The 27,967-nt window shown below is 47.0% G+C and overlaps 8 protein-coding genes across 10 annotated transcripts; 3 read left to right on the plus strand and 5 right to left on the minus strand.

The window, feature by feature from the left end:
- Positions 1 to 70: 70 nt before the first annotated feature.
- Positions 71 to 2,375, minus strand: BDBG_09014 (tRNA methyltransferase). The gene is made up of 3 exons (XM_031723834.1): positions 1,539 to 2,375; positions 734 to 1,471; positions 71 to 662 (listed from the first exon to the last, which is right to left on the minus strand). Exons 1-3 carry the CDS (start codon positions 2,012 to 2,014, stop codon positions 257 to 259), a joined length of 1,620 nt encoding a protein of 539 aa, XP_031581173.1. The 5' UTR covers positions 2,015 to 2,375; the 3' UTR covers positions 71 to 256.
- A 155-nt stretch (positions 2,376 to 2,530) lies between these two features.
- BDBG_09015 (60S acidic ribosomal protein P0) lies at positions 2,531 to 3,615 on the plus strand (the record flags this gene model as incomplete). The annotated part of the gene is made up of 3 exons (XM_031723835.1): positions 2,531 to 2,704; positions 2,770 to 3,511; positions 3,593 to 3,615. 3 exons carry the CDS (start codon positions 2,531 to 2,533, stop codon positions 3,613 to 3,615), a joined length of 939 nt encoding a protein of 312 aa, XP_031581174.1.
- Positions 3,616 to 4,447: 832 nt separating this feature from the next.
- On the minus strand, positions 4,448 to 7,766 carry BDBG_09016 (GARP complex subunit Vps53). The gene is made up of 3 exons (XM_031723836.1): positions 7,538 to 7,766; positions 5,685 to 7,480; positions 4,448 to 5,618 (listed from the first exon to the last, which is right to left on the minus strand). The coding sequence occupies exons 1-3, from the start codon at positions 7,599 to 7,601 to the stop codon at positions 4,848 to 4,850; spliced, it is 2,631 nt and encodes an 876-aa protein (XP_031581175.1). The 5' UTR covers positions 7,602 to 7,766; the 3' UTR covers positions 4,448 to 4,847.
- A 43-nt stretch (positions 7,767 to 7,809) lies between these two features.
- Positions 7,810 to 11,183, minus strand: BDBG_09017 (mRNA export factor mex67). The gene is made up of 3 exons (XM_002620560.2): positions 10,174 to 11,183; positions 8,412 to 9,992; positions 7,810 to 8,342 (listed from the first exon to the last, which is right to left on the minus strand). Exons 1-3 carry the CDS (start codon positions 10,663 to 10,665, stop codon positions 8,298 to 8,300), a joined length of 2,118 nt encoding a protein of 705 aa, XP_002620606.1. The 5' UTR covers positions 10,666 to 11,183; the 3' UTR covers positions 7,810 to 8,297.
- BDBG_09018 (COPII-coated vesicle membrane protein Erv46) lies at positions 11,105 to 13,745 on the plus strand. Its single transcript, XM_002620561.2, has 3 exons — positions 11,105 to 11,564; positions 11,632 to 11,812; positions 11,890 to 13,745. Exons 1-3 carry the CDS (start codon positions 11,372 to 11,374, stop codon positions 12,821 to 12,823), a joined length of 1,308 nt encoding a protein of 435 aa, XP_002620607.1. The 5' UTR covers positions 11,105 to 11,371; the 3' UTR covers positions 12,824 to 13,745.
- On the minus strand, positions 13,419 to 20,705 carry BDBG_09019 (PH domain-containing protein). The gene is made up of 4 exons (XM_002620562.2): positions 18,522 to 20,705; positions 18,016 to 18,354; positions 17,784 to 17,941; positions 13,419 to 17,637 (listed from the first exon to the last, which is right to left on the minus strand). The coding sequence occupies exons 1-4, from the start codon at positions 18,535 to 18,537 to the stop codon at positions 14,356 to 14,358; spliced, it is 3,795 nt and encodes a 1,264-aa protein (XP_002620608.2). The 5' UTR covers positions 18,538 to 20,705; the 3' UTR covers positions 13,419 to 14,355.
- Positions 20,706 to 21,415: 710 nt separating this feature from the next.
- BDBG_09021 lies at positions 21,416 to 25,088 on the plus strand. 3 transcript variants are annotated; one of them, XM_031723838.1, is made up of 4 exons: positions 21,416 to 23,345; positions 23,404 to 24,337; positions 24,406 to 24,591; positions 24,739 to 25,084. In XM_031723838.1, the coding sequence occupies exons 1-4, from the start codon at positions 22,558 to 22,560 to the stop codon at positions 24,763 to 24,765; spliced, it is 1,935 nt and encodes a 644-aa protein (XP_031581176.1). In that variant the 5' UTR covers positions 21,416 to 22,557; the 3' UTR covers positions 24,766 to 25,084. The 3 variants fall into 3 exon arrangements, with proteins under 3 accessions (XP_031581176.1, XP_031581178.1, XP_031581177.1); XM_031723837.1 differs by having other exon boundaries at positions 21,562 to 23,345; positions 24,406 to 25,088; XM_031723839.1 differs by having other exon boundaries at positions 21,416 to 23,299; positions 23,367 to 25,088.
- Positions 25,089 to 25,521: 433 nt separating this feature from the next.
- BDBG_09022 (C2H2 transcription factor) lies at positions 25,522 to 27,925 on the minus strand. Its single transcript, XM_002620565.2, has 2 exons — positions 27,748 to 27,925; positions 25,522 to 27,683 (listed from the first exon to the last, which is right to left on the minus strand). The coding sequence occupies exons 1-2, from the start codon at positions 27,836 to 27,838 to the stop codon at positions 25,993 to 25,995; spliced, it is 1,782 nt and encodes a 593-aa protein (XP_002620611.2). The 5' UTR covers positions 27,839 to 27,925; the 3' UTR covers positions 25,522 to 25,992.
- Positions 27,926 to 27,967: the final 42 nt, after the last annotated feature.

Genomic DNA, 27,967 nt, shown 5'->3' on the forward strand with positions numbered 1-27,967 from the left:
CGGGAAGATTTAGATAAAGAGTTCGAGAGCAGGCATTTATTTTCCACATGCAATATTCCCCCCCTCTTATCCAGTCATATCTTTTTATTTTGTTATTTTTGAAACAATGGAAATAATATATACCCAGAAGTTGATTAATTAAGAGTATCAGGTTCCTGTTTCAATTGTTTATAAAATTTTCTCTATGCGCAGATTTCATAACTTGCATACAGGACTATAAAATCGGGTAGTAGATTCAATGAACGCTTTGGGGAATTCATTCATCGTCCCCTTTCCCCCACTTCCTCAGATTCCCGACACTATATAACGTAGATGTGAGGGCCTGCGCATGCTTTTTTGCCTCCTTTTCATCTTCAGAACTAGCTACAGCAAAAGTACCACGATTGCTGACCGCCATGGCCATCTTGCTGTCAACCTCTGTCCACTTAAACTCTTCTCGTTCCCACGTTACTGAAAACACCTGAAGAAGTTGTTGCTCTGTATCTGGCGATTTTCGCTGGTCCGTTGTGGATCCAGGCTTGTGTACATTGTCGACCGATACGATAATGTTGCCCTTGTTATCAGGTGACACGACCCCAAATGCATTCCCTGAAAGATGGACGGGTTTTTGCGCGGTAATGTTACCATCAGGATTAAACCTGAATGGAAAGAGTTTTGGGATCCTGGCGCGAAAAAACGTTAGCTTATCGACGTTCATACATACACATCCAAATATCCGGTCTGTATTACCTACCCTTCTAAAGTTACGAGAATTGCACCGGGTGCCTTCTCGCTCAAGGAAGAATTGTCTGTAAAGGAGACCGTATATATTCCATTTATCGCAATTCCTGGTGCGGACGGTTCCGCTGCGGTAGCAGACTCTTCGTTCGATTCCTTAACAATGCCGTCTAGTGGAATCGGAATCTTTTGCAGAAGTTTTCCTTCTGCCCAACGCCACGCCAGAATATAATCATCCCCCCCACCGGATACTAAAGTCGACGCGCTCCATGGCAGGACACATAATCTACTCACAAATGCCGTATGACCTAAACAGTAGGTCTGAATTATATGGGATTGAGGGGGCCCTCGGGAGACCCGAATATGCTCATCTCGGTCTGCAGTTATTATAAAAGGTCGGCAAACAGCGGATTCGGAATCGACGCCTAAGTCCACGTATGCGACGTCAGTGAGCATGGACACATGTCCTAGCAGTAGTTTGAGTTCGAATGTAGGGCTGGCTTTCTCAGTTGAAATCTTCGCGCCGAGTTTCAGCTGCTGCTCGAGCGCTTGCAGATTGCGCTTCGTATGAACTGTGAGTACAGAAGCAGATGGCTGAGCTGGGTGTGAGAGCTGCGCGCTTTTCTTGGGAGGTGGTTTATAGTCTTCTCTTGGGAAGAGTGGGAGAGAGTAGACGTCTCCGAATTTATCTCCACATATAATGGTAGATTCGTCGCTGGACAGTACAACTGCGCATGGTCGTTTGGGCATACATCTATGCTTTTGTTAGTACAGTTGACGAGTATCTTTTCATGTTCCGAGGTTTATCAAGTAATACTTACCGTTCGCTCAACTGAGAGAGCACTCCGCTCGTGTTCACCTCAAAGACCCGGATGCATTTATCTTCTGCAGTAACTACAACGACGTGGTTCCCGGATTTTGAGGCTGTCACAATTGGGATCGTCGACCAGGCCAGTTTCGACTCTTGCGATTTATCTGGCCCGTTTGCTTTACCCTCGTATGCCGTGGTTCCTTCAACGCTGGCAGCTTCCTGTTGGGTTGTTGGTGAAAGTTTCCGCCTTTTCTCACGAGGCTCACTACTTTCAGCATTGCCCTGACTATGCGAGTCTGCATTGGTTGCATGAGGGACCTTGGTCGCCGCCATCTCTTTATTCGACGGCCAGACAGAGAGCGACTTACCTGTGTGGCCATCTAGCACATAGAGCCTTGGTCCAGCAGCGCCCACGAGGAAATTTGGAGCTTCCCGCGCCCGATTTCCCAGGCATTGTATGCACTGGAAGGGGTGCTGGAAAGGCATGGTCTGATAATTGAACTACGAATGCGAACGTATGTTCTAAGGATCGTTGTTCCGCTGTGTAATTTTTTTTCTTGTCTGTCTCGCGGATGATGCGCTAATGAAGTCCGGTCTTGGCGAGTTCTAGGGCCTGTTGAAAGCTCGCCAAATGAACAGGATGTGGTAATAATCCGCAGATGAATCAGATCTATGCTAGCTAAGAATTTTGCAACTGAGGAAAGGGGTACGGAGTATAGTCTACTGCGTATATAAGAACAATTAAGCGTAGTTCAATTCATCTTCCAATGGAAGGGATCTACTATCCACGGCTTGTTTCTGGCGGGTTGGGCGATGGATGGAGTGAAATCCACGTGACCGAGGCTTGGCCCTAGTTAGCCGAAATCCACAAGAACAAAAATCCCGATCACAATCTTTCGGAAAAAGATTAACCATCACCAACCTCTATATCAACACCTCCAATTCCCTCCCACGATATTTACCTCGCCCTTAAACATCCTATCTTCATCCCAATAAGAAGACATGGGGGGCAGGTCCGCTAACAAATCTGCTTACTTCGAGAAGCTGAAGACGCTGCTCGATGAGTACCGCTCGGTCCTCATCGTCACCGTCGACAATGTCAGCTCGCAGCAGATGCACGAAATCCGCCTCAGCCTGAGAGGCGAGGCCGTCGTTCTCATGGGAAAGAACACCATGGTATGCCAATCAAGAAGCGATACTCCCTCCCGGAAGCGGATTGCTAACAATTGATCTCCAATTAGGTTCGCCGTGCCATCAAGGGCTTTGTCGCGGATAACCCAGAATATGAACGTCTCTTGCCTCACGTCAAGGGCAATGTTGGCTTCATCTTCACCAACGCTGACTTGAAAGAAGTCAGAGAGAAGGTTCTTTCTAACAGAATTGCTGCCCCTGCTCGTGCCGGTGCCATCGCTCCCTTGGATGTCTATGTCCCTGCTGGCAACACTGGCATGGAACCCGGAAAAACCTCTTTCTTCCAGGCTCTCGGTGTCCCTACCAAGATTGCTCGTGGTACCATTGAAATCACCGCCGATCTAAAGCTTGTTGAGGCTGGCTCGAAAGTTGGTGCTTCCGAGGCCACCCTCCTCAACATGTTGAACATCTCTCCGTTCACCTACGGTATGTCTGTTGTCCAGATCTACGATGAGGGCCAGACCTTCAGCCCGGAGGTTTTGGACGTTGGCGAGGAGCAGCTGTTGGCCACCCTCCAGTCTGCCATCCGCACCATCACCACCATCTCTCTGGCTACCAACTTCCCCACCCTGCCATCCGTCATGCACTCAGTTGTCAACTCCTACAAGAACCTGCTTGCGATTGCGGTCGAGACCGAATACGGCTGGAGCGAGATCGAAGAGCTCAAGGATCGCATTGCCAATCCTGAGGCCTATGCTGTCGCTGCCCCAGTTGCCGAAGCTGGAAAAGGGGAAGAGGCCAAGGAGGAAGCCAAGGCAGAGTCTGAGGAAGAGGAAAGCGACGAAGAAGAAGGTATGAAAATAGCCCTATCACGGAAAAAATTTCTTGTCCGTATTTTCAATTTTCCACATGTATACTGACTGTTGGCTATAGGATTTGGTGACCTTTTCGGTTAAATGCAAAAGTGCATTGGTCGAATTACAGAACATTGAAGCAAACGAATGTAGTATATCTATAGCCGTTATTTCCTTGCACATTAGAGCTAAATGCGAAAATTATGCATATTTTTGATCCAAGCTCACCTGTCAATGCGACTTGCAAATTGACATGTGATTTCGTTCATAAATTATATTTACGCGACGCACCAATGTTTCACGCCAAACAAACATGCCATACTCACCAATCCCAAAAACAAGTGGTAAGTGTATCCAAATATCCCATTTTCCCATTTTCTCAGACCCCGCACACATTTTCCTAGTGATAAATGCAATACTCTCCCGCTCCTGGCGAATGATTAAATCTTTTTAACCCCAATTCTTCCATGAAGATCAACTAAATAGCAACAACAACACTCTAATTTTTTAATGACGCCTCACTTCTTTAACGCATTGTTCCTTCGCATTCTTCATATTTTTTTAAAGTCTAGAAGCTAATTCAGACCAGGTTGCCATTCTACACGCTCAAGGTATAGAATTTTTCCGCCCTCCCTGGCTGACTCTGGCCCGATCTTTCGTAGAATTCTGCTTCCCCGCCGAGCAAACGAAGCACGTAGTCGAAGGCCAATTTCTTGATCTCCGCCTGGCCGTTAACCTATGTCAGGAAAGGGATAAGAATTCGTATAATATAATCCATAAAATGGGTTTCCCACCTTCTGCACGCATTTTTATTGTTGCTTTTCTAGTCATTCTTGTGACTCGTCTTATGTGAATTCAATGTCAAGCCAACCCTTATTTCCAACTGAGTTTGGAGGATCATCTATTACGAAATGAATACAGCCCAAATTGCTGCCACATACATACCTTTGTTCCCTACATATGTGACTTACTGTAACTGGAGGGTCCGAATCTCATCGTTTCATATAGCAAGTTATTTATATCTGTGGCGTTCTGGTATCCGTTTCCAGTATAATGCGAGGGAACGTATTCAGGAAGAAAGCGGTAAATGCGGAGGGGTCATCACAATCGGGCACGGGACGATGCTAGGAACATGAACAACAATATATCAATAGTCAAATTTGCATCAGGTTATATCACTGGCATATAAATACAAGCGCGGCAATATCCGTCTCCCTATCCTCCCGCTACGTACAGTACAACCAATCGATTCCCCTATCCCCCACATTGCTTGGAGTAAACAACATAAACAACATATCCCAAAATGTGTTCATCTACTGTCCCCATTTCCAAGTCTACTTTCCCCCACCTTCATCCCCACTCTTCCCAAACCGTCCACCTAGTCCACCCAAATCCCTCCGAAAGAACTTTCCAATATTTTTGAGATTCTCATTCAGGTTCGTTGACCCCAGTCCGGTACCTTCTATACCGTCCCCTCGATGCCCTAAGCTTGCCCCTAAACCGACCACCGGAGTCCCCGTCCCTGGTGGGGAGGTCGCTGTGGGAATACCGGAGCCGCCAACGGCAGAGCCACCCACAAGAGGAGTCCCCAGCCTATCTACACCATCTCTGGCTGCGGATATGAGAGCAGAGCCGAGGCTTGAAGCATCGAATCGGCCTGGAAGAGCGCCTGTTGCTAGTGAGGTGCCGCCAGCTCCACCTAGGTTGCTCAAACCCAGGCCTTGGGATACAGAGGAGGAGGGGGCGGTGGACGACGGCGCCGGGGGCTGAAACTGTGTGAAGAGCGGATTGTTTTGTTGTAGGTTGGATGCGTGGCGGTCGGACGATTTGTGGATTTGAAACAGTTCCACGAGTTGGTTTTGTTCCTGTTTATTTCGGATTCCTTTGACTTCGAGGATTCTCCTGAAGTTTGTGTCGCTTCGGTCAGCGATGTGAATGAGATAAGCCTGTACCAGGGCTTCCGGCGGGGTGGCTCGGACTTGGAGAGTCTTGAGGAGAGGGTCGACTTTTTGGAAGGATGTGTTGAGTCGCTTGGTGAATCCGGCTGGTGGGGGCGAGAGAAGATTGGCGATTCCGCTTTTTATTGTGTAAGCGTCAAGGAGCATCTGTGAGATTTGTTAGCTGCGGGAAAGTTCGATTGTCTGATTTGATTAAGGAGGAGCCGCTCTTACTTGCTCAGCACCAGTCTCTGATACGGGCTTGCACTGGAAGATATTAGCCATGTAGGTGCTTGAAAGGTGCTCCACGAAATTATCAGCAAATGCTCGCGCATACTGCTGCTTATGCAGCATTTTTAGGATTTCCTCAGATTGTGACTTGGCACTGCTTAACAATACTGCAACAAAGGAGCTCTGGTCGCTGACGGTTTCTAACTTGTTCCAGGCTGTATTTCGCATCTCTTTCCACGATGGTTCCAATCCAACTTCGACTTTTCGCACCAGTCCGCGTACAGCTGAACTGGCAATGCCCATAAAAGCATCGGCTTGGCTCTGTAGGTCGACACTTTGCTTAAAGCGCTCGTCGATCCGTCCTTTAATTTTATCTTCGAGCTGGTTGCATGTGGAGTAGCAGTAATCGGCTGTGTTTAAGACAAGTATCAGGTCTTCTAAAGAGGGAGTTTTGGAAGGAGTCTGTCCACTTGCGCGTTCAGTGACGAAATACAAGAGCACTTGCTGGGCATATTGATCCAAATATTTTGCAAATAGCTTCGACAGCTCTGATAAACTAGCACCGGTGGATAATTTCGCACACTGTGCGAGGGATTGTCGATAAAATGTGAAGAGTTCGGTAGAAGAAGGAATAACTAGGCGTGACGTAAACTCCTCATCTGGAGGTTTTATTGGTTGTTGTCGATATTTCGGTATCAGCGCAGATAGCTGTTTGTCCTGAGCTTCGATCCATACGCTAAGGTACGGTTCAAAAGCTTCAGATATCGACTGGCCAAATACAGGAGATTCACTCGATGTAAATGTGTCGGAAGACGCACGAGATTGCGAGGTGAATCGCCTGTCAAGGGACTGTTCAAAATCGAGGGTCGTTTGCAGGCAAGAAAGGAGAAGGTTAACGTCCAACGTTTGCCCACTTCGAACTGATCGGGATAGGATCCCTTTAAAATCTTCCCGCGTCCCTTCACAGAACACATTTGCTAGGATTTCGCCGACTTTCCAGGAAGGAGGAAATATTGACGCATGCTCTTCATCGTACGTTTTTAACATTCTTCTGAACCAAGAATACCTTCTCGAGATATTATCTAACGACCCTGCTTCCTCGTTCCCTCGAAACACCTGGCGATATTCTCTCAGTTGCGTGTTGCAGTACCAGGTTATTAACCTTGATTTGGCCATATCCCCGAAGACTTCCATAACCAAACAGCCTTCGGTCAATACGCCCTTCCTTTGCGGGATCTCCCCCTTTGCAAATATAATCTCGAAATCTTCACACACTTGCTCGAGTAGCTCTCGCTGAATATCAGCCACATTACGGCTCAGTGTAGCAATCTGATCAATGGATCTATACGACTTGAAGTGGGCCATAAGCTGGATCACAGCAGCCAGTAGCTGCGCACAGTCGCGATATTGCCTTGATTTGCTCAGCGCTTTCAATTGCTCGTACGCAATAGTGAGCATTTGCAGTCTCTTCAATGCCGTCATCGACAGAGTTAAGTTCTTCTTCGCATTATCCAGTTGTTTAATCTCCGCTGTCATCTCTGTGATGGCTTGTTCTGTCTTTAAAGCCCGCTCGCGGACGTCATCAATCTTCTTAAATAGTTCAGTCATGTCTGTTTTTGCTGTTTGTACTCGCTGCACGCTTTCTGCATTAGAAGCAGCTTGTCGTTCGACGAGCGAAGCGATATCACTGTCGAGCTCATCTTGGTACGTTTGGAGCGCTTCGGATGTTTTGTATACTGATGCGAGGGCGGAGGGGTGAGAGAAGATGGCATTAAGGTGGTCTATTGGATCGTAGTCGGCTACAAAAATCACTGTCAGCTCGGTATATGAGATTCAAAGAACTATTGCTAGCTTGCCTCCATCTAGTGGATCCGGATTGGACACGCCGTTCTCCGTCATGAGGACGGTGGTGGGTGACATCCCAATGAATTGGACGTCACACCCGGCCACATAATGCGGCTCACTCTGGTAACATGTGGTCTTATGCGAATACTCAATATATATGGTTCATAGGGACCATCGATGTAGATTGGTTGTTCTGTGAGCTATACATAAAGTGTTTGCCTGTAGATTATTGGACACAGCCGTAGATACGCAGGTCGGCTGAACTATCACGTGACATATTTGGAGATCTCCTTTTCAAACTTATAAAAATGGGGGAAATATGATATGTTGCTTATATTACTACAATTTAAGTATGGGACTTCGAAATAGTTTATGTAGTCGCTTATCTAACTGATACATCTCAGATAATTGTACCTTGCTACCGTGGCAAGTTGGTCTTCCATTGGTCCTGCATCGAAACGAATTTCTATATCTAACTGAACCTAACCCCTTTGAGTGCAGCAACAATACCGTTTCGTAGTGCCTTCAGATATAAACTTCAAAAGTAGCAAAACACAAACACCTGTAGCGCCCATTTGAGCTGGCTGCTTGTTCAGCAACAGCGCTCAGTCCAGCAGTTTCAATCTCTCTTGCCTTGGCCGCTTCCTCAGAATTACCTGATATGTTCCTTTTAGTGCTCCAGTAAATGACCGTCCCAAAATCAATAGGCGTTGCATGCTTTCTTCTATATCCCAACCCCTGCCAATAGTTCGCTATATGAATAGATTGTAATTATACTCCAGTCAAAAACGCATCCGGAGGGAGCTTTCCCTGATTCTGTCGAGTTTCCCGTGTTAGTGTCAAAGCAAATTATATGCGGGCATGCAATATGTGGATGCGACTCACCTTCAACTCTTCAAAGTTCTTCAACGCTGCTTCTATGTCCCAGTTGTTTCCAGACAAAGCCATCTCTGAATATGCTAATGTCATTTTCGTTCGGAAGCTGGTTTCCAGAATAGTTCGTTCCTTCTGGACCTGCTCTTCTGGCTTTCCAGGTACTGCTAATCCGAAACCATCTTTTGCCTCAGGATGAACTTGCTGGGTGGTGGGGATCGGGGTCGTGATAGGGCCTGGGATGGGAGCGGCGATCGGGGCCGGAATAGATGTCTGCGCAGCTTGTGGAATAGCTGCGTTCGTAGGAGGCTGTTCCGTCTCTGGAACAAATGCTTCGGACCCGCCAAATGCCCTCAAACAGAGCATGTCATTAACAACTCGTAAACCACCAACTCCACCGCCTGGTCCAAGGACGAAAGTACGATCAAAACTCCGCATTTGTGTTTTGTTCATAGCTGGTTCCTCAAATTCTTCAAACTTTCCATGGACGGTTATAAGAAGACCGCCAACCCCTGTGGCGCTCTGGCTGGTGGGATCGGGAAGACCAGGGATGGGATGGCATTCTATTAGCCACTCTTTTGGGTCTGCAAGAATATCAGGATGTTTCGTTTTTGGCAACGAGTTCCATACTTCGCGAATTTTTTCGGTACCAACGAAGATGCGGGCCATTCGCGCAGGGAGATGGCTAACTCTCAGGAGATTTCTACTTTTTCTGATGTACGAATCCCATCCTGAAACGTTATTTCCTCGCAGGCCTCGTGGAGCCACGGGATTGACGCTTAGTGAAAAGGTCGATTTGGCGTCGTAGATCCCACTCACCAGGTCGTTTCGATCGTTGTCAAATCCAGTAAAAAATGCTTTTACGAAATTTTCACCAATTCGGGATTCATCTTGGAAACTAGCAGGTTGGATCGGGATCGGAGTTTTCCGTTGAGCAGCTATTTCTTCCGTTGTTCGCACGGTAACATTATTTAGCGTTCTGAGTCTGGGATACCACTTGAGCATAGTTTCCTTGAAGTTTGGGTCAGCGCTGATTGGGTTTCCTGTAAGATCGAGAAATTCGAGATCTCTAAATTTCCACCTCCAAGCAAGTAGTGATTGAATATCCTTAAATTGGTTGTTTGATAAATCGAGATGTTTAAGAGCTGGGAATGTTTGTGATAGCGTAGTAACAGAAGTAACATTCGGAAGTTTATTCTGAGCCAGGGTGACACTGTGGACAAGATCCCTTCGTTTATCGGGAGAGTCGAATGTAAGTTCGCATATTTTCATGAGAGCCGGAAAGAATTTAGACTCCGTAGCAGCAGTGTTGAACATGCCCATGTCGAGAAGGTCTTGATCGGTGCCAAGCTGTGAAAGGTTTAAGAGTTTCCCTGGCTCAGAGTATCTCTTCCTTAAAAACGCAGTCATTCTAGCCTTTGTATCGAGGGCGGCTTCCGATAGTGGTTTCTTTTGTGTGTGACTGACACTGGAGTCGCGGTATTCTTCAATAGTAAGTGGCTCGCCCGCAAAGCTCGAACCGTTGACCTTTAAAACCCATCCCACCTGCTCCGGGCGAACTGATATAATTAAAGCATCCCCTTCGACATGTGACTAGTTAACGTTAGCAAGGCTTAATAACCTTGATAAACTGAAGGAATCCAACGGTTGTACGACATATTTAGACAGTGTCTCAATCGTCGATCTGGGGCATTCGGCGCGAAAGGGTAAACAGCCCAGGGAGGATGTATCTGCGAATACGTCGGTGGCCGCTAGAATGTGGTGTTGCACATACCTTGGAAATTTTAAATCGTGAGTGGGCCGCAGTGCCTTGGTTTGGGGGGTGGGCTCTTCTCTCGAGGAACAAAATGAGGCTTTCAATACCACCGTCGGGATTCGAAGCCGCTTTGCTGCGTTTCCATCCCCGCACGCTGACTTGAACCAACCCTTTGCCCTGTGTCCGAGGGCGACCGTGTCCGATATTCACCTGGGAGGATGCATTGCTGAAGATAGCTTTTTCCAGTGCATCCAAAGTTTTTTCTTTGTCGCCTAGCCGTCTCGGCTCTCTCCTTTGACCCAAGCCCCCAGCTCCTGGAATAGCCCTGCCCCCAGAGTCACCACGCCCGCGACTTCGTCCTCCGCGCCCTCTTCCAGACACAGCGCCATCCATGTCCAGGTCACCATCCCGATCTACGCGAGAAGGGGCCCCTCGTTTGCGAATTCCTCCTCCCCGATCTGGCGTTCCGGTGCGGCTGCGGCCGCCTTTCGTAGCTTTTGAGCTATTCATTGTGCGGGGGACAGCTGAATTATCGGCCGTAGCATTCAGTGAGATGGAATGGTATCCGTATGGCGGGCAGGAGCGGGCAAAAGTAGGTTTTATACTCGCCCCTCAGAGGAGGCAGTCGGCATGAGGTTCAAATAGTTGGGAGGAGTGGAGACGTTTGGCAAACAGGGCCAGCCGAAGGAGAATATAACGCGAGAATAAAATAAGTATTGGCTAACGGTAGAGGTATATGGGCTAAATACGGCGTTGTTAAGCTGGCAGGCAGCAAGCACGGGAGGGAAGAACGCAAAATATATGACCGGACAGCAAGATGGAAACAACTTTTGCCCCTGTCAAGGAGGCTCAAGTGCGGGTGTCGCTTATTGGGCACTACTAAACGCGATCACATGACGCGGCTACTTTTGGCCTATCTGGCATCAAGTTCTGGCCAATCAGCAGCTGCTTTCGTTCTCAAGGTTGGTTTGGGATTCGAGATTTCCGGGTCTCCTTTTTTACTCGATAACTTTCTTGTACTATTATTATGAAACAAATTGGTAGTCTCTAACCTGTACACTCTTGGCGCTGCCAAACCTCGTCGAATGATTCATTCGCTGAAGAAGCTAAACCTGCCAAGTTGAGGAGGTACTTGGGCAATTCCTCTTGTTAATAACGACTAGATCTCGCCTTCAGCTCCCCCTCGAGCACTCGCAATCGCGCAGTTTCCGATACAATGCCTCCTAAGTCACGGTTTGCACGACTAGACGCTTTCACAAAAACCGTCGAGGATGCGCGGATACGAACCAGATCTGGGGGGGTTGTCACAATAACTGCACTGATCATTATCTTCTTCCTCATATGGGGTGAATGGTCGGAGTACAGACGTGTAGTGGTGTTGCCAGAGTTGGTTGTTGATAAGGGCAGAGGTATGTTGCCTCTTGCGAACTGAGGATATTGCGTGGGTGCAGAGCTAAGCCGTTCAATGTTATTTAGGGGAGAGAATGGAAATTCACTTAAACGTAACTTTCCCAAATCTACCTTGTGAGCTCCTCACACTGGATGTCATGGATATTTCCGGCGAGTATCAGACAGAGGTTGTCCATGGTGTCAATAAATTGCGCCTCAGCCCGGCAGAGGAGGGAGGCCAGGTTCTCGATATTACTGCTCTGCAATTGTGAGTTACATATCTTTAATGCTTCTTAGGTTATGTAAATCGACAATTTAAATGCTAATAAAAGGTACGGGACATAGACACTCTAAAACCGACAATGCAAAAGACCTAGACCCAAATTACTGTGGCTCATGCTACGGAGCCCCCGCGCCACCCAATGCACAAAAACCTGGGTGCTGTAATACCTGCGATGAGGTTAGAGAGGCATACGCAGCGAAGCGTTGGTCCTTCGGACGAGGAGAAAATGTCGAGCAATGCGAAAAGGAAGGATATAGCGCCAACCTAGACGCCCAGAGAAAGGAAGGATGCCGTGTTGAAGGAGTGATCCGCGTTAACAAAGTTATCGGCAACTTCCACATTGCGCCTGGCCGCAGCTTCACAAATGGCAACATGCACGCCCACGACCTGAACAATTACTACAACACTCCCATACCGCATAACGTGGGCCATAAAATCCACTACCTCCGCTTCGGGCCCCAGCTGCCCGATGAGGTTTCCCGCCGCTGGAAATGGACTGACCATCACCATACCAACCCGCTTGATAACACTGAGCAACACACAACTAACCCCAGACTCAACTTTGCGTACTTTGTAAAAGTCGTAGCTACCTCCTACCTGCCGCTGGGATGGGATGACGACTGGTCTAGTACAGTTCATTCTAAGGTGTCCAACAATGTGCCCTTGGGCAAACAAGGGGTCAGTTTGGGCTCAGGTGGAAGCATTGAAACGCACCAGTACTCCGTGACCTCGCACAAACGGTCTGTGGACGGGGGTAACGATGCTGAAGAGGGACACAAGGAGCGCCTACATTCGCAAGGCGGTATCCCGGGTGTTTTTGTCAACTATGATATTTCCCCCATGAAGGTGATCAATCGCGAGGCGCGAACGAAGACTTTTTCTGGCTTCCTGACCGGCGTGTGCGCGGTTATTGGAGGAACGCTGACTGTTGCCGCGGCTATTGACAGGGCGCTGTATGAGGGCTCTGTGCGGGTGAAGAAGCTACATAAGAGCTGATCTAGTTGTCTCTTTTTTTTTTTTTTTTTTTTTTTTTTTTTTCCTCGTCATTCTGCGGGTTCCGGATTCGGTTTGGTGTTTCTATTTCTTGATTTTCCTAGGTTTATTTAACCTATTTTGATCCTCGACATACTTTTACTTTTTTGCTTACTTCCGCAAAAAGGTCTAGGATCATTTTCGACTTCAGTCGGATTGGGATGGCGGATATGATTGAGATGAAAAAGGGGGAAAGGAGAAGGGGCGCCGGGCGGTGCGGTGTGTATGTGTGTGTGAATGTGTCGCGCGTCCTCCCCTTTTTACCTCTTCCACCCATCGAACCCAAACCAACCCAACAAAACTTTCATGATAGAGGAATCTCAAAATAAGTGACGTGTCAACAAATTCTACCCCCTTTTTCTCCATTTTTCTTTTTTTATTTTTTGTTCTCCAGCTTTTGTCACGAGATTTTATGTATGGCGTTTTGTTTCATCTTCCATTTTTTGCTCCCCAATCCTTTCCATATATATTTTTCTCGGTGTTTGTTTCGAAACTGTACTCTACGTTATGCAGCGACGTGAAGCGAAATTTTTACTTATTTAACTTTTTGTCTTACAGCTGACAAGTAAGAATAGAATACTTTATTTTATTTATTATTACTCCCTTAGATAGTTTCATTTTTTACCTCTCTTCAATATTCATACGACACTCGTCAATGAACATGAGTCATATGACACTGTTTCAGTGGTCAGAGCATAGTTGCACAGACAACAAAGATCAAAAATGAGCTTCAGAGAAAGAGGGTGTAAATAAGAGTTCTAATACTTTTTTCATCAGGGGAAGAGATATTAAAAAGGAATTTTTTTAAAAACAAAGTGTGAAGATATGAAAGAGCATGGGTGGAACTGATATAGATATGTAAAAATACAGGTTTGTTGTGTGTTAGATTCACAGATTGAATATGGCAAGCATTATCTACCTATCTAGCATCCATGCAAAGTAAAACAAAGGCGGAATGGAAGTATGAGGAGGGCAAATGAAAAGGGCAAGCAAAAGAAAAAAAAAAAGAAAAAAAAAAGAAAAAAAAAAGAAAAAAAAAGGCTGTGCAGGTTTGATGATGCTATATGAAAACAATGAAAAGAAAAGAAAAGTAATAGAAAGAGAACAAGGAGGGGGGAAAAAATCATGCAGCAAGAAAATGACATAGCTCATCCCAAATACAAAAATGATAGCACATATTCTAATGATGGTTGATGCAATGATTGTATATAGAAAAACTGCTAGAAAAAGGATAACAGGCAACGGACGCAATGGACAGAATACAAGAATGATGTAAGAAGTATGGGAAGTATGGGAAAGCCGATAAGGAAAACGAAAGGGCGTCCGAGATCATTGAGGGACTCGAAAGAGGAATAACAGATAAAAAGATAAAATGTTTCAGCCGTCATTCCCGTAAGTCGACAAGAGATCTCATCGTATATACTATATATAATAGTTTCATAGATTACTTTTCTCTATTGCGTTTTTGTTTCCCGAGACTCATTTGGTTTAAACTGCTAGTGGTGTGGGGCTCCCAAACCCGCTTTATGATGAACTGGTGGCTGTTGGTAGTAAGGATTTGGCCGATATCCCGCTGTCGCTGTCGCTGTAGCTGTCACCGGCTGCTCTTGATACTGCAGCGGCGAGCGAAGTTGTTGGCTACTTAACAAAGATTGCTGGCGTTGGTGTTGGTCGACCGACCATTGGCTTGGTGATTGATGCTGGTGTGGGTAAACAGAGCCATAGCCACCAAGCGTACTATCGGACCTGTTATACTGGTAATATTGTGGTGTAAAGTGTGAGCTTGCTTGGTATTGTGCTGGCACGGGTTGTGATTGAAATGGTGATGGGGTTTGCGCTTGTCGATATTGGCGTTGGGCGATAGCTTGTTGGACCATTTGCCCGCTAAGACCCTCCTTGATAGCCCTTTTCTCGCGTTCTCGAGCGTCTATGGCGCTTACGAGGCTTGCGCCGTGAACCGGGGCCTCACTTTGGTTTTCACTACTAATGTTGAAGAAGGAAGACCCGGTCACGCGCGCGACATATTCTTGCTCCCGTGCGGAGAGTTGGGGGCAAATGTCAGAATGTCCGAACATTACACTAGCCCCACGAGAGTGTGGACGAGGGGGCATTTCCCGCATCATTGCTTGTTGTCGTGCTGTATTGGTCCAATCCCCAGACGGGGGTGGTGTAGATCCTAGTCCAGAGTGACCCAACATGACAATGGCGCCTCGCGAGTGCGGACGGGCTGGTAGGTCTTGCTTCATTGATTGTTGGCGGCTATGGTTTGTCCAATCGCCAGATGCTGGTCGAGGTTGAGTAGTACCCGGCGGGAAACGAATGGGAGAGCTGAGCCAATTTGCACCTGCCTTCCGCTGGACAAACTCTTCAGGTGTGATATGAGGGCCAGGGCTCACTGACCCGCTCACCATCCCGGGTTGCCAGATGATGTTTCGTCGGTGGTCGTCGTTGGATGGAGTTTTCGGGAGGTGGGGACCCCGGCTTGTTTCCCTTGAAGGCCCTCGCCTTTCTCGGCCGATGGTAACATCTGAAGGAATCCGCTTGTGAGTTAACAGCACTAGCGTATCTGAGGTACTGGGTCGCCTCGTCGTGGGCATATAAGCCTGTGTTGGCCCAAAATCGACAGGGGGGATGTCCGGATTGTCTCTGCGAGAGGTAAGGGGGTCAGAACGTTGATAACGGGCATCACCAATCACTACTTCTGATTTTTCTGGCCCCTCGTCTCCAACAACTTTCAGTACTCCCATTCTTGGCTTTAATGACTTTTGCGACCGCCGCGAGACTGAGGACTTGTGAGAGCTGGCATAGTCAGGCGAGGACACTGAACTTTGGTCATATACGCTTTCTTCATCCTGGACATTCTCCACTGGTACCGTGGGAGACCGCCCTCGAGCTATGATTCTGTCTAATGCATCAATGTCAATCGCATGACGCATACTATCTAGAGTCGAAGCTCTTTCAGAGGGCGGACTTTCAGAACCATATGGAGTCTGGGCGACCGGTTTTGGGGAGGTTGCTTTGTGGGTATCGATGGAAAGAAAGTTCATTCCAGAGCTCTGGTTCTCATAGGAATCGGGACTCGGGGAGTTTAGGATTGGGCCATCCACTACAGGAGCGTTGTTGTCTTGGGAAGACGGCTTCGACGTTCTAAGGCTTACTTGGCTTTGGGTCGATAAATTCATATCAGTGGAACTTTTCTCTTCGTTACCAGCATTCTCCGCATCCCCTCGCTGACCTTGATGATACGGCTGTTGGGCCGAAGTTTGCTCACTCCAAGCAACTGCTGCCCCCGTCGCAGCCAAGTTCCTGGTCATGTTCATGTTCATATCGACCATTTGGGATAAGGTTCCTTGTGACAACCGGTTCCCTGCTTTTTGAAAGCCCGGTGACGGTTGAGGCCTAACAGGGGGCGCCTTTCTGGGATCATGAAGGAAAGCCGGGGGCATGGCTACAGGTGCAGGGGGCGGGCTCTGTTGATATCCATTACTGAGTGCTTGGCGGTCTTGGACCTGGTAGTTGTTCAGTTCGCTATTAGCACTATCTCTTCGAGTGTATCCGGTGGGACCAGATATTCCATCGTACTGAGAGTTTCTATGCATTGGCGGCTCCGGGGCTAGCTCAGCTTCTTCCGACAAACTTTTTTCACCAGATGATAGGGATGGTGGAGATCCTTGTCCGCGGTAGTGTCTATGACCCATCGAATTGCGATCTGGCGGAACACCCAATCCAGCTTTCGGAATTTTTATATTTCCATCGCTAGAGCGATTAGGTTCTGGTCTCCCTGTCAAAGAGGGCGGTGGTGCACCATTCGCAAACCTCAAAGGTACACCATTTTGCGACGCTATGCTATTTCGATTAAAGCGCCCGCTTCCAGTCATGCTACTCTCTCGACTATTATTGTTCGTCATTCGTTTAACGGTGACATCTTTTAGCGCCTTTCGCCATTCCCGTTCGGTCCAATTATTGCTTCCCTCGGTATGTATCAGTGTAGTCACATCAAAAATGTCGAGATATCCAGGTTGCCGTCGTTTTGGGAGCGCAAACATTAAACTTCGAGTATTCAGGGTATCCGCAATTAGTCTGGTTGGTCTTCCGTAGAGACCAAACGTATCATAAACCGGAAATAGCCAACGAAGCATCATCTCTAAACCGGAAACTGCAGGATGAAGCTCTGGTAGAACGAAAACAAATCCTTCAGCAGTTGATTCAGATTTGCCGTGTATCGTTATTCGGCCTTCGACCTTCACCAATGTGGATTGATCAATTAGTGGCCGAGACTGTGGGTAGATGGCAAATGCAGAGAACGCATCCGTGACTGTAGCGATTGGCTTGACCTTTTTGGTCTTTTTGGTCTCGTAGAATTTAATGTTGCCTTTCAATAACGGAGCGTTTCGATCATAGACTGACTTCTTCTTCTGCTCCTTTTTCAATCTTTGAAACTCCTTCTCATCTGGGGGTGAAATCACACACCAGCATCGTTTCCAAGGTGTTCCAGGGCTAAACCTGACACTCGCCCAGTCTTCATACACGAATTTCGTTTTTTCTAGGATATTCTTAATGCCATTCAGAGTTTTCCCCTTGCCTGCAATGAGTGCGCCAGTATAAGATTCTTGCAATATGGTATTTTCAAACATGGCTATGCGGATAGCGGCAGTCCATTGAGTCAGCGAATGTAGCGACGAGAAATGGAGAAGATATCGGTTCTTTCCGGCGGTTGATATACTGAGAATGTTTTGGAGAGGCTTGCTCATTTCGCTGCGTGTGGGTAGAGTTTCAATCTGGTCGCAACATTAGTTACCTGCACGCCGTAAACATGATCCTTATTCTTTTTCTTTTGCCTTTTTTTTTTTTTTTTTTCAAGGAGAATGCAGAGCCAACGCAATAAGGTGGGATTCGAAGAAAAAGTAACAAGGATGGTACATACCATTTTGATTGAAGCATCAGCCAAGTTGATGAATGTGGGTGGAACATCTTCGCCCGGACCAGCTGCGTCCAGCGCTGCTGAGTCCCATAACGAGAGAACAGTGCCAATCAACTGAGCAAAGCAATCCACCCATTGCCTCTCTTGGAATGATCGACCATCTAAACGACAATATTAGTCAGGTTTCATGTCCTTACCCAAGACTTCTGAAAACAAAAAAGGAACAGGGACATACGGATATCTAAATCGTTTAGTTTTAGAAAATAGCCTTCCTGGTAGAGTTTGTTCGTCTGGGCGTTCAGATGATTCAAAACGGGCTCTAGCTCGGGGATCGTTTCAGAGGGCACGTCCATGACGGACGGTTGTGGGTAGGCGGCCGAAACTGGCCTTGAACTCGTTCGGTCAGATTTCTTTAATGTATGCGACAGTGAAGCTGTTGCAGTAGGGGAAGGGACTTTGTTTATAGGAAGAGGGTCGGTATTATTCCTCTGATGAGAGGGGAAGGCGTTTGGGGATGGAGCGGAGAATCCATCGCTCTTCGAGGTGCCTTTATTGGCCGAGAGTAACGAGAAGACTATGGCATCACATGGGGATTTAGCAACCTAGAGTATCATGGGATTGCATGTGCGTGCAGTGAACAGAACTAGGAGGGGGGAACAAGGCATGGACGGATCGGGAGTACAAAAGTATACTCTAGCCATCAAGAGAGACGACAGAAGGGATTGTTCTATCTGCACCTACCACTACGGAGACCCATATTTGCGGTCGACAAGAGTGGCCCGATTCAACCAGGGACTGTGAGACGTCAGGGAGAAAAGCAGCAGTGACACAGATATATATATATATATATATATAAATGTCTGTATCCCAACACAAAGTGTGATCCCCGTTTCTTTTCCTTTACTTTTTTATTTTTCGTTCAACGTGGCTTTGTGAGGTGAGGGGAGGATGTGCACAGCTGCAGCGACGATGCTCACGGAGACTACCAGGAGAATTGAGGATGTAGCGGATAATGAGGCGGAGGAGAAGAAGAAAAGGAAGGGGGTTTATGATGATGTCAGGCGGGAAAAGTCCTTGTCAATTCCATTCCGGGGCACGTAGGAATACATGAACAACCATGGTGAATAGCAACAATATCTCGCAAACTAGGAGGGGAAGCCGGAGAAGGGAGGCCAGAGAGAGAACTCGGACGCTGATGAGAAAAAGCGAGAGTGAGATAGGATAGTTCGGAGGTGGGAGGCCCAGGTCGAACGGAGATTGTGGGAGGGAGGTGTAAGAAGGTTAAGAACGAAAGTTATCCATTTGTGTTGGGTGGGAAGAGGACGGGAGAAGGTTGGGATAAAGTTGGGATAAAGTTGGGGCGAAGGTTGTCTGGAAAAGACCGCCCGCATCCGCTGACGGATAATGCTCGAATATGATGGATGATGGATGATGGATGCTATGTAGCTTCAAAATCGAAATTCAACGTTGCTTTACAATATGACCTGGGTTTCCTCTTAAAAGTATAAAATTAAAATATTAACTACTCCGTACAGAGAAGGAAAAAGAAAAGAAGAATCAAAATGCAAAAAGATCCAACGGGAAAAAGAAAAGAATTTGTTGCTTTTCTCGATTGATGTGATGTGGCTTTGTCTCACTGCTACGCTACAGTACCGTACCCCTACTGCATATGCACGTACGTCCAAGAGGCCGGGTCATTTGGGATCATTCATTGTATGTACGGAGTACAAGTCCGGGCTGTAAATATCCATTTAAGGGACACCCGCAGGGTTCACCCCGTACGTACGGTACAGATGAGCTCTCCTCGTTCTAACTACTTAACTACTTAGAAGAAGCATGTAGCCTCCAAGCAGAACTTCCTCTTGTTTCATATTCCTCCTCCGCCATTTGTCTCTCTGGTGTTCGTTTCGCATATGGGAACCTAGCACTAAATCTCTCGGTTTTACGGTTGCTAGTTGACCGATGTCTCAGTTTTAGCAACTTGTCAGATTTTCCTTTTCCTTTCATATCTCCTTTCTCTCCCACCCTTTTGTCTCTCTTCCCCCCATTTTTTTGTTGTTGTTGTTGTTTAACACCTCGAGCTTTTCATGCCCTTCCTCCTGCATTTTTCAGGTTTCCAACAGGCCTCCCTTCCCTGCGGAACCTTCCAAGGTTGCGGAGTCGAAATATAGTTAAATCACGTTCGCAGAAAGGACACTCTAGCGTAGAAACCCCCGGGCACGCACCGGGAAGTTGTATCCGTAGTTCTGGCCAGGATCATCGCTGGACACAAGCCACACACCGCAGGGCTACTTCTACTGGCGTCATCCCTCATGGCCCTCACGCACGCCTTCCACGCTGATCCCCAGCCCAAGCCTGGTCATCAGCAGCCAAGACCCTCCGGTCATCACCCGCCGAGAGAGCGATGCCACTTGACTGGTTGGTTTGTCAGTAACTAGTTACTCCGTACGGAGTAGTGTCAACCACGACCGGACCGGTTGAGTTCAAACTGCTGCTAGCCAAGCCACCAAAAAAGAGCTGCACGACAAGCTGCCAAGATTATTGGAAGACTTTCAACGAACGCGCAGTTCGTTGCGCAAGGTCTGATAATCCGAGAGCGTTACGAACGACCGCCCCGCCAAGTCGTAGCGCCTGCAAGCTTCGACGTCTGATGCTGTCATTGTAAGACATTATTTATTGTCGGATGCTTTTATTATTATCAGAAAATATTCCCCGTTAACCCCATAGGAAGTTATAAGGAGCTTTGCGCGTCTGTCTTCCTTTCGGTTTTCTTTCTTTCTTTTTTCCTAGGTGAGCGCTAAAGATAGTGTTGACTGAATCAGCGTCGATCCATCAGCACGCGGAAGTGCTGGGAAGTAGTTTATCAACCTTGGAGCTGGCAGGCTGATCGTCAGCATATCAAACTTAGTTTTGGATCATTTTTTGTCTTTGCTCACTTCGGTTTGCTCCAGATCCCCAGACGAATCCCCCAAACTCTACTTGAATCGGCAGAAACCCAAAACAGAGGAGCTCGTGTAGGGTAGGGGTAGGGACATTTATTGATATCAAATAACCCCTTCAGGCCAGCTAGTTCACCACTCATATGGCTTCAAGCAAAGTTGATTCCTAATAATAAATTAATAACTAATATATTATTTTTCCAACACTTTTGGGAACAAAGTATCCGTTGTCCCATATTATATTATATATATATATATATATATTAAATACACCTGCGCGACAAGTATGCTACACATTATTATTATGCTACTACAAGACAAGACACCTAGAGTAAAACATTGGGATTAGAGGTTAGGAATTGAGTGAGTGCCTATGAAATAACCCGGAACATCCACCATTGGAGAATCTGAGATTCTTATTAAAGCGATTGTCCAGGATGGGCCGCAAACTGACAACTAACAACCTGTCCACTTGTCACGAAAAGCAAGGCTTGCGCCCGCACAGATCTTTCTGACTAACACTAAACTTGACTCCCGGATTAAGGTTCGGGTGGGAGTTGAATTGTTGGTTAGATAATCAATCCAGATCTGGCCAGAAGCCTAGAACCAAGGCTCCAGATCAACTCTATCTAATAATTAAATAGACTAATTTCTTCACAACAACAGCAAATAACTTCATGTTGCCAGAGGCAGGAGAAAAGAATATTTTTCTCCTCTAGCCCTCTCCGTTGCACTGAAGCCAGGTGCTAGTCAGCGTGTGTACCGGATAGTCTGGCGTGCGTTCAAGACAGGCTCAGGGATGGCACAGCCAAACCACCGCTTTTAACATCAACCACTCCAGCTGGGGATTGGGTTTGTCCTCTGTCGACTCTTCCCGCTGAGGTTCTGGAAATAAGGGATGATAGGGGGGAAGAGCATAAAATTCGCTGGTCCGTGGTCCCTCTGGGATTTTGATGGGTTTTCGTGGACGAAGTATATGTACTGTACAACTCCTCAAGGCAATATTTACTCACCTAGATACCATTGGTACCTAAGTACTTGAGTTTTCGAAGCCTTGAGTGACTGGATCAACAGCCATATACCACTTTACTCTTTTACCTGTCTCCTCTTTCTTTGTCTTTCGTATTCCGCTCGCTGGTATTTTAGCTGTATCACCTGTCCTTCATACGCCATAAATATGGAAAGACATGCTTGAACAGTACTTTCACACAGTACGTACTTGACTTTGATTTAGTTTCCAGTGGGTGACTACGGCCTTATTTGGGCTTGCTTCTCCTGCTTTACTTTCCTTGTTTGTAATACCTCCAGGTGGTGTATGAGGATACCAATTTTTTATATACCATCTTTCTCTTTGCATGGATTCGCTCAATAATTCTACAGAGGTCTGCCCTTATTTTGAGAAGTGAATGTGATGAGGGTCTCTGTTTAATTTTGTTGTTTGAAGCTTGAACATGACATACTTCATTCACTCATGAAAGTGATTTATAAGATATGACTGTTCTTGTTTTTGTCATCTTCTTCTTTTTCTGATGCAATCTTTCTGATACAATCAGATTCTCTGTGTTTCTGAGTGATGAAGATATCTTCTGAGTGAATAAAATTGTTCTTTCCTTTGTCATTCTATAGCACTTCTTAAGTTTATTAACTCTCAGCAGTTGTCAAGTTGAGAGATTACACTCACTTCTCAATCTATTTGTTTTTCTTTCTGACAATATTCTTTTTTCTGTCTGATATTTAGACATGGTGCATGGTCTTCTTGTTCTCTAAGAAGACTGCAAATTTTGCTGTCTAGATACAATTTCTATACTTTCAAGCTATCATCAAAACAATCTGTCACCATGTCCAGTATCTTCAATGGAATGGAAGTTCCCTTCCAGAACCCCCCTCCTGGGCTATCCAGGCCCTTTCTTAGGGATATGTATTTGCTAGTTGAACCTCTTGCACCTCTTCCTGACCCTCCTTCAAGAAGCACTCTTCAATACAGCATAAAAGAGCGCTCCAAACTTCCCCCTTATGAGCCCCCTCCCGGTGATGAAGATTTTGCTCTAGTCTTCAGCACTGGTGACACCCCACCACCCTCAGAAGCTGGACCTGAGGAAGATTTCGAAAATGCCTACTTTACACGTCTCGAGCAGAAAATCAAGGACTTTGGGCGTTATTTCAACTCCAAGGCGTGGATGGTACATGTGCCGGCCATGGCGGAGAAACTCGTGAAGGATGCCACTCCGGGCACCTTCAAGCATTTCCTTCTATTGCTACTAGAACCAGACGAGACGTTCGCAAAGGCACAGCATAGTGTTCAAACCTGGCTTGACGAGAGATATTCTGGCCGCGGTGTCGACAATATCCCTGAACGTGGGCCCTACGCCTTATGGGTTGCGGAAAAACAACTACTGCTGGGTGAGATTGAGCTTCTCCGCAAGCTTGTCGAACCCTTGCGAGACGGGGGCAAGACCATTTACTGGCTGGAAAAGAACCATTGCAGGCATCTATACACGATGAGGTCCCTGAAGAAAGCTTACAAGATAATCATTGAGTTTGAGAATGAGACTACGACTAGGACAATTCTCAATGAAGAAGGCAAGTTATCGTTCCTCTCAGTCGATCATAATTTTGCCCGCATCCGGTGGCTAACTGCGATGACTAGAGGATTTTTCCCTCTCAACCCTTTCAGGTGATTTTAGATTGGCTGTGATGAGCATGAGAATGGCTAGAATAGACGTGTGCAAAGAGTCACTCTTGAAGCTGCCTCCGCCTACAGTCCCTAAATTCAACGACCCAACAACTTCCCCTGCCTCTGAACGACGTTTGCACAAATATAAGAACTACCAGCCGCGCCCTGATGGGACAGAACACTTGGACAGACCGGAGTCATCTCTTTCGCCTCAGCCACATGAGGACTTGCTCAAATACAGACTCGAAGCCGCCAACTGCGCAGGCACGATGGATGATGTGATCGAAACTATGATGAACACTGCTCGTTGGCTCGCGAAGGCTCGCTGCACCGAATCCGTAGACCTTTTCTGCGACGTGGCCAGGATGTTCTCCCCACACGACCCTCCAGCAAATCTATCAAATGAAAAATACTCCCTCCTTCGTGTCCTGTGCGATGCAATGTTCGACACCGACGACGTTGGCAGCGAAGCGCCCTATGTCACAGACAGATATTCCGAAGACGACCTCGACGTAACAACCAACCGGGAATACTTCGTTGATGCCGCTGCATCGCGTCGCTCCCTGATGAGGGATCTACAGCTCCGAATGGCGGCTGAGCGCCCCATTGCTCCAACCCAGATGCATGGCCATCGCTTCAGCTCACATGGGTCAATCCGACGGGGGAGGAGAAGAGCGCGGATGCTCAATAAGCGTGCTAGGTCAGAAATAGCATTACCCAGGTCCATCGCACACCGTTACAAATTTACGTTACCCGCTGACCCTAGCAACTGGGCCGCGAACTACACCTCGCCGTTCGGTGAAGCCTTCCAGGCAGAGCTGGACCGGCAGGAAGAGAGTCGGGCCTACCAGTGTCTGAAAATGATCTGTGAGGAGGGGCTTAAAGCGCGTTCTCGTGCTGTACCTTCTCAGACGGCTCCAGTCCAGCGGGCCAAAGAAAGTGAGGTTAGTACAGTACACTCGTTATTCATTTATCGCCTGAAGCCAGCTCTAAAAAGCATCGATAATTCTAGACGGATGTAAAGCAGAAACGCCGTGGTTTGAGTGCTCGCTGCAGCGGCAATCAAGCTTCGGCAATGATCATCGAGGCACTGATGAAGAATGGACATGGGGACGCAGTATCTGATGCCCAGGAAAAAGAAAACCTTATCGTCCCTGGAAGAAGAACGCTTAGGGCCAAGGAACAAGTTGACAAGAGCGTGAGTCGACGCTTTATCCGCCCAGTCCCCGCCCTTGTTCGTTTCCACAAGGGAATTTTCTTTACCTTCACCCTTTTTCTTTAGGGTTATGGCCTTCTGACTAACATATAACTCCTCTCTCGTCCGTCCCGTTTGTTTCCCTTCCAGCAACGACATGTATGGAGCACCTTCTAGCTCAGCCCCTTTAAACCCATGATTAGACATGAGTTGGTGGATTTGAATCAAAGCCACACATGGGACTCGCTGGGGTTTAAAGAAAAAAAGAAAGAGAGGGAGAGAGAGAGAAAAAGATTCATTTCCGAACTGCTTTCTCTTCCATTCTTTCCGGGTCTCCAGAAAATTCATGACAAGTTGTATTACCCAGGTGGAAAGCAATAACGAGGAAATCGTTTCCTTAATCGGATTACGCGAGCGGACATACATAAGCATATCACTTATGTATGCAACCTAGCAAAGAATCACTGCTCTCTTCTGCCCCCGTTTTTCTTTCTACTCCTTTTTTTTTTTTTTTTTTTTTTTTTTTTTTTTTTTTTTTCCTACGAGTTTATCCCCCCACTTCTCAACTTGGCTCTTGCTCCCGCACTCCAAGTTAACAGGTTCTCATTTTGCCTTCGCATCTTTGTTTTTTTATCTTTCCTACTCCTTCCTTTCTTCTTTGTTGTTCCGTCTCACATCCATTTAACCCCCGGACAACAATCCAAGGGTCAGCTTCCCAAGGGACACGGCACATACTTCCAATCATGGGTTCCACGGGATAAAGAGGAATGTTGACGACATTTGGCTCGGGCACGGAGGAGTGAATGGGCGAACGAATGGGCTTTGGTGGAATGAATTATGTTAATGAATAAATGACTGCTCTGGAATCTTTATATTTAAAAAATTTTTAAATGGTCATTTGTGCCTCGGAAAAGCTTTGGCTTTATTATCTGGGTTCTTCTTACTTCTTTTCCTTCTGGCTTTGACGATTTTTAACGAAGAAATTCCATCTCGTGGTTGGGTTTTACTGCTTGCCCCTTGTTTTGTTAATTCAAATACAGAGTATAATTAGTTTGTATTCACATGCTGCTACGCTTTCTAGGTGAAGGTTCATCTTTTTTAGTTCTTTCCTCTTTAATTGTGCAAGCTGTGATGTGATGCTGTGTACAGCTTGCTGGACTTGAAACCCCCGACGCGAAGCAGAAGCAGGGACCAGTGCAGCTTTCTTTGGTGACGTTAACAAATTAATATAAATTAAAAAGAATTGGTTTCGCGTAAATAGCCCTATTATTTAATTCCTTCTCATTATGTATAATCGTATTTCCGTCATATTTCTACTCCTCATATAAAAAAAGTTTTGGATAGCAAAGCGGTGAAAGATCCGTAAGACACCAACACGGTTGACGACTGGTCAATGCTATCAGCTTATTCATGAATCGCTTGTTGTCTCTGTGTAAATGTCAAGACAGGGTCGATCAAAGTCATATCAGTATCTCCACCGTTGTCGACTGCAGAACCACAGCCACCAATAGCAAAATCGGCCATCGCAAATTCGTCACTAACCAAACCCTGCGCCTTTCCAATTACCAATTGCCCGTCACCTAGATCCTGTGGGTGGATATCATCACCGTTCCCGGCGCCAGAACCAGTAGCATATCCATGCCTACACCCATACCTCGTCAATTTATCAAAGTCGACATCAAAACTCTGCTCCCCACCCTGCATGGCGCGCTGCATGAATAAAATCTGAATATCATTCTCCTCCAAATTGTGCTTCGAAGCCATGTGCAGCCACAAGTCATAGTCTCGATGGAAGAGATGCGCACACTGCTCTAGCAGACAGGGGATGTGGCGCCCGGATTCCTCCATGTAGCCTTCGCCAGTCAGCATGGCGAGATTCGAAGGGGCTGCTGACTGGCCATCCTTATCTTTAGTTCGAGAACGAGAACTGCTCCCACCACCACCACTACCGCGGCTGCTGCTGCTGCTGCTGGAGCCGTTAAGGCCGAGCAGCTCCCTTCGTTCCGCTTTCGCATTTTTTAACCCCAAGTGTGCTGTGCGAACGTGTTCTTCTAGGGCAAGTTTGCTGCCGTAGCGTTTACCGCATCCGTTATCCTTCACGTTCCAACCTTCTACCTTTTTTGAGCTGGAGAGGTCTGTCTCGCCGCAGACGAAACGTTTCTCTCCCTCATGAACGGTTCTCATGTGCACGTTTAAATTGCCTTTTTTTGTAAAGTTTCGACCACAGCTCGGGTAGAGGCATGGGTGGATTTTGCGTTCTTCCACCGGGACGGTTCCATGGGTGATCTCAAGATGGCGGCGGAGGTCTCGGCTCGATGTGGAGGTCATACCACATTCTGGACAGGTGGGTGGGTGGACGGATTTCATGTGTGCTTGAAGTAAAGCATAGGTTGGGAAGACGGCAGTTTGAAGGGGATTGGTCGTCCCGTTCGTCGCTGTCGACGTTTCGTCAATTGCCTTGGATGAGCATTCTATGCAGGCAAACCGTGCACCGCCGTGAATTCTGCTCTCGTGCGAGCGCAGATGTCCTGCTGTATCGAAGGCCTGCGTGCATTGCTGGCCAGTGGCTGGATCAATATGCGGACAGGGAAACGGTTTCTTATTTAGATGGGCGGTCAAGATGTGTTTTTGGAGTGTTGAATGTTTGCGGAATGTTTCGTTGCAAGGTGGGTATTCAGTACACCTGTACTTGTCCCTTCCTTCGTGGGCAGCTAGATGCCTTCGTAGCCGTGATCCCGTGACGAATGTCTTGCCGCATCCCTCTCTATCGCATATGTAGTCTCGAATGGTGGTATGCGCACTTTTTACATGGTGGCTCAGATGGGAAGCTCGTAGAAATGTCTTCTCGCAGCCTTCATATGTACAGCTAAATATTCGCTCGTTGGTATGTGATCTTAAATGTTCTGTAAGTCGTGCAGGCCGGTTAAAAGCTTTAAAACATCCCTCATAGGGGCAAAGGTGAGTTTTTCGATCTGATGGGTATCTCGAGGAGGCGGGAGAGTGAGGTGTGATGGGTGTTTCATGCTGGCTGCCATGGCTCAGACAGTAGGAAGATTGGGATGAAAAGTCCGATATGTCGCCATTATCAACTATATCTGCGAGATTGTCAGATAAAAGAGCAATTCGCAGCCACGCATGGCGGCCATATCTGATGCTTACCGGAGCTTTCTGACGGAGCTGAATGTTGTAGCCGTTTAGGCTGTCGGTTAGTTTCTGAAGTAGCTTTTCGTTTCTGGGCCATGATGGTCATCTGCCATATGGCGACCAAAAATCAAAAAGGCATGTAAATGGATGGCATTGGTTATTCGTATCGGAATATCTTCTGTGTTGATCTGTGGGCCGAAATGTAGTAAATCTTGGCATAAAAAAGTTTGGTGGG

The sequence above is a fragment of the Blastomyces gilchristii genome, assembly GCF_000003855.2.
Source record: "Blastomyces gilchristii SLH14081 genomic scaffold supercont1.33, whole genome shotgun sequence".
Classification (NCBI taxonomy): Eukaryota; Fungi; Ascomycota; class Eurotiomycetes; order Onygenales; family Ajellomycetaceae; genus Blastomyces; species Blastomyces gilchristii.

What these genes read in the sequence shown, in the direction of transcription:
- BDBG_09021 (XM_031723837.1), top strand. Translation starts at nt 22,558, where the DNA reads ATGTCCAGTATCTTCAATGGAATGGAAGTTCCCTTCCAGAACCCCCCT. An exon ending in CATAATTTTGCCCGCATCCG is followed by an intron (nt 23,346 to 23,403) that starts GTGGCTAACTGC and finishes AGGTGATTTTAG; the next exon opens with ATTGGCTGTGATGAGCATGA. An exon ending in AGCGGGCCAAAGAAAGTGAG is followed by an intron (nt 24,338 to 24,405) that starts GTTAGTACAGTA and finishes CGATAATTCTAG; the next exon opens with ACGGATGTAAAGCAGAAACG.
- BDBG_09019 (XM_002620562.2), bottom strand. An exon ending in ACTAAACGATTTAGATATCC is followed by an intron (nt 17,942 to 18,015) that starts GTATGTCCCTGT and finishes ATTGTCGTTTAG; the next exon opens with ATGGTCGATCATTCCAAGAG. An exon ending in CTGATGCTTCAATCAAAATG is followed by an intron (nt 17,638 to 17,783) that starts GTATGTACCATC and finishes TGTTGCGACCAG; the next exon opens with ATTGAAACTCTACCCACACG.
- BDBG_09014 (XM_031723834.1), bottom strand. Translation starts at nt 2,014, where the DNA reads ATGCCTTTCCAGCACCCCTTCCAGTGCATACAATGCCTGGGAAATCGG. An exon ending in CTCTCTCAGTTGAGCGAACG is followed by an intron (nt 1,472 to 1,538) that starts GTAAGTATTACT and finishes ACAAAAGCATAG; the next exon opens with ATGTATGCCCAAACGACCAT. An exon ending in ATTCTCGTAACTTTAGAAGG is followed by an intron (nt 663 to 733) that starts GTAGGTAATACA and finishes TTTTCGCGCCAG; the next exon opens with GATCCCAAAACTCTTTCCAT.
- BDBG_09016 (XM_031723836.1), bottom strand. Translation starts at nt 7,601, where the DNA reads ATGTCACCCACCACCGTCCTCATGACGGAGAACGGCGTGTCCAATCCG. An exon ending in TCCGGATCCACTAGATGGAG is followed by an intron (nt 7,481 to 7,537) that starts GCAAGCTAGCAA and finishes TGATTTTTGTAG; the next exon opens with CCGACTACGATCCAATAGAC. An exon ending in CAGAGACTGGTGCTGAGCAA is followed by an intron (nt 5,619 to 5,684) that starts GTAAGAGCGGCT and finishes CAAATCTCACAG; the next exon opens with ATGCTCCTTGACGCTTACAC.
- BDBG_09022 (XM_002620565.2), bottom strand. Translation starts at nt 27,838, where the DNA reads ATGACCATCATGGCCCAGAAACGAAAAGCTACTTCAGAAACTAACCGA. An exon ending in AGCTCCGTCAGAAAGCTCCG is followed by an intron (nt 27,684 to 27,747) that starts GTAAGCATCAGA and finishes ACAATCTCGCAG; the next exon opens with ATATAGTTGATAATGGCGAC.
- BDBG_09018 (XM_002620561.2), top strand. Translation starts at nt 11,372, where the DNA reads ATGCCTCCTAAGTCACGGTTTGCACGACTAGACGCTTTCACAAAAACC. An exon ending in GGTTGTTGATAAGGGCAGAG is followed by an intron (nt 11,565 to 11,631) that starts GTATGTTGCCTC and finishes AATGTTATTTAG; the next exon opens with GGGAGAGAATGGAAATTCAC. An exon ending in GATATTACTGCTCTGCAATT is followed by an intron (nt 11,813 to 11,889) that starts GTGAGTTACATA and finishes TACGGGACATAG; the next exon opens with ACACTCTAAAACCGACAATG.
- BDBG_09017 (XM_002620560.2), bottom strand. Translation starts at nt 10,665, where the DNA reads ATGAATAGCTCAAAAGCTACGAAAGGCGGCCGCAGCCGCACCGGAACG. An exon ending in CACGATTTAAAATTTCCAAG is followed by an intron (nt 9,993 to 10,173) that starts GTATGTGCAACA and finishes AACGTTAACTAG; the next exon opens with TCACATGTCGAAGGGGATGC. An exon ending in AGAACTTTGAAGAGTTGAAG is followed by an intron (nt 8,343 to 8,411) that starts GTGAGTCGCATC and finishes GAAACTCGACAG; the next exon opens with AATCAGGGAAAGCTCCCTCC.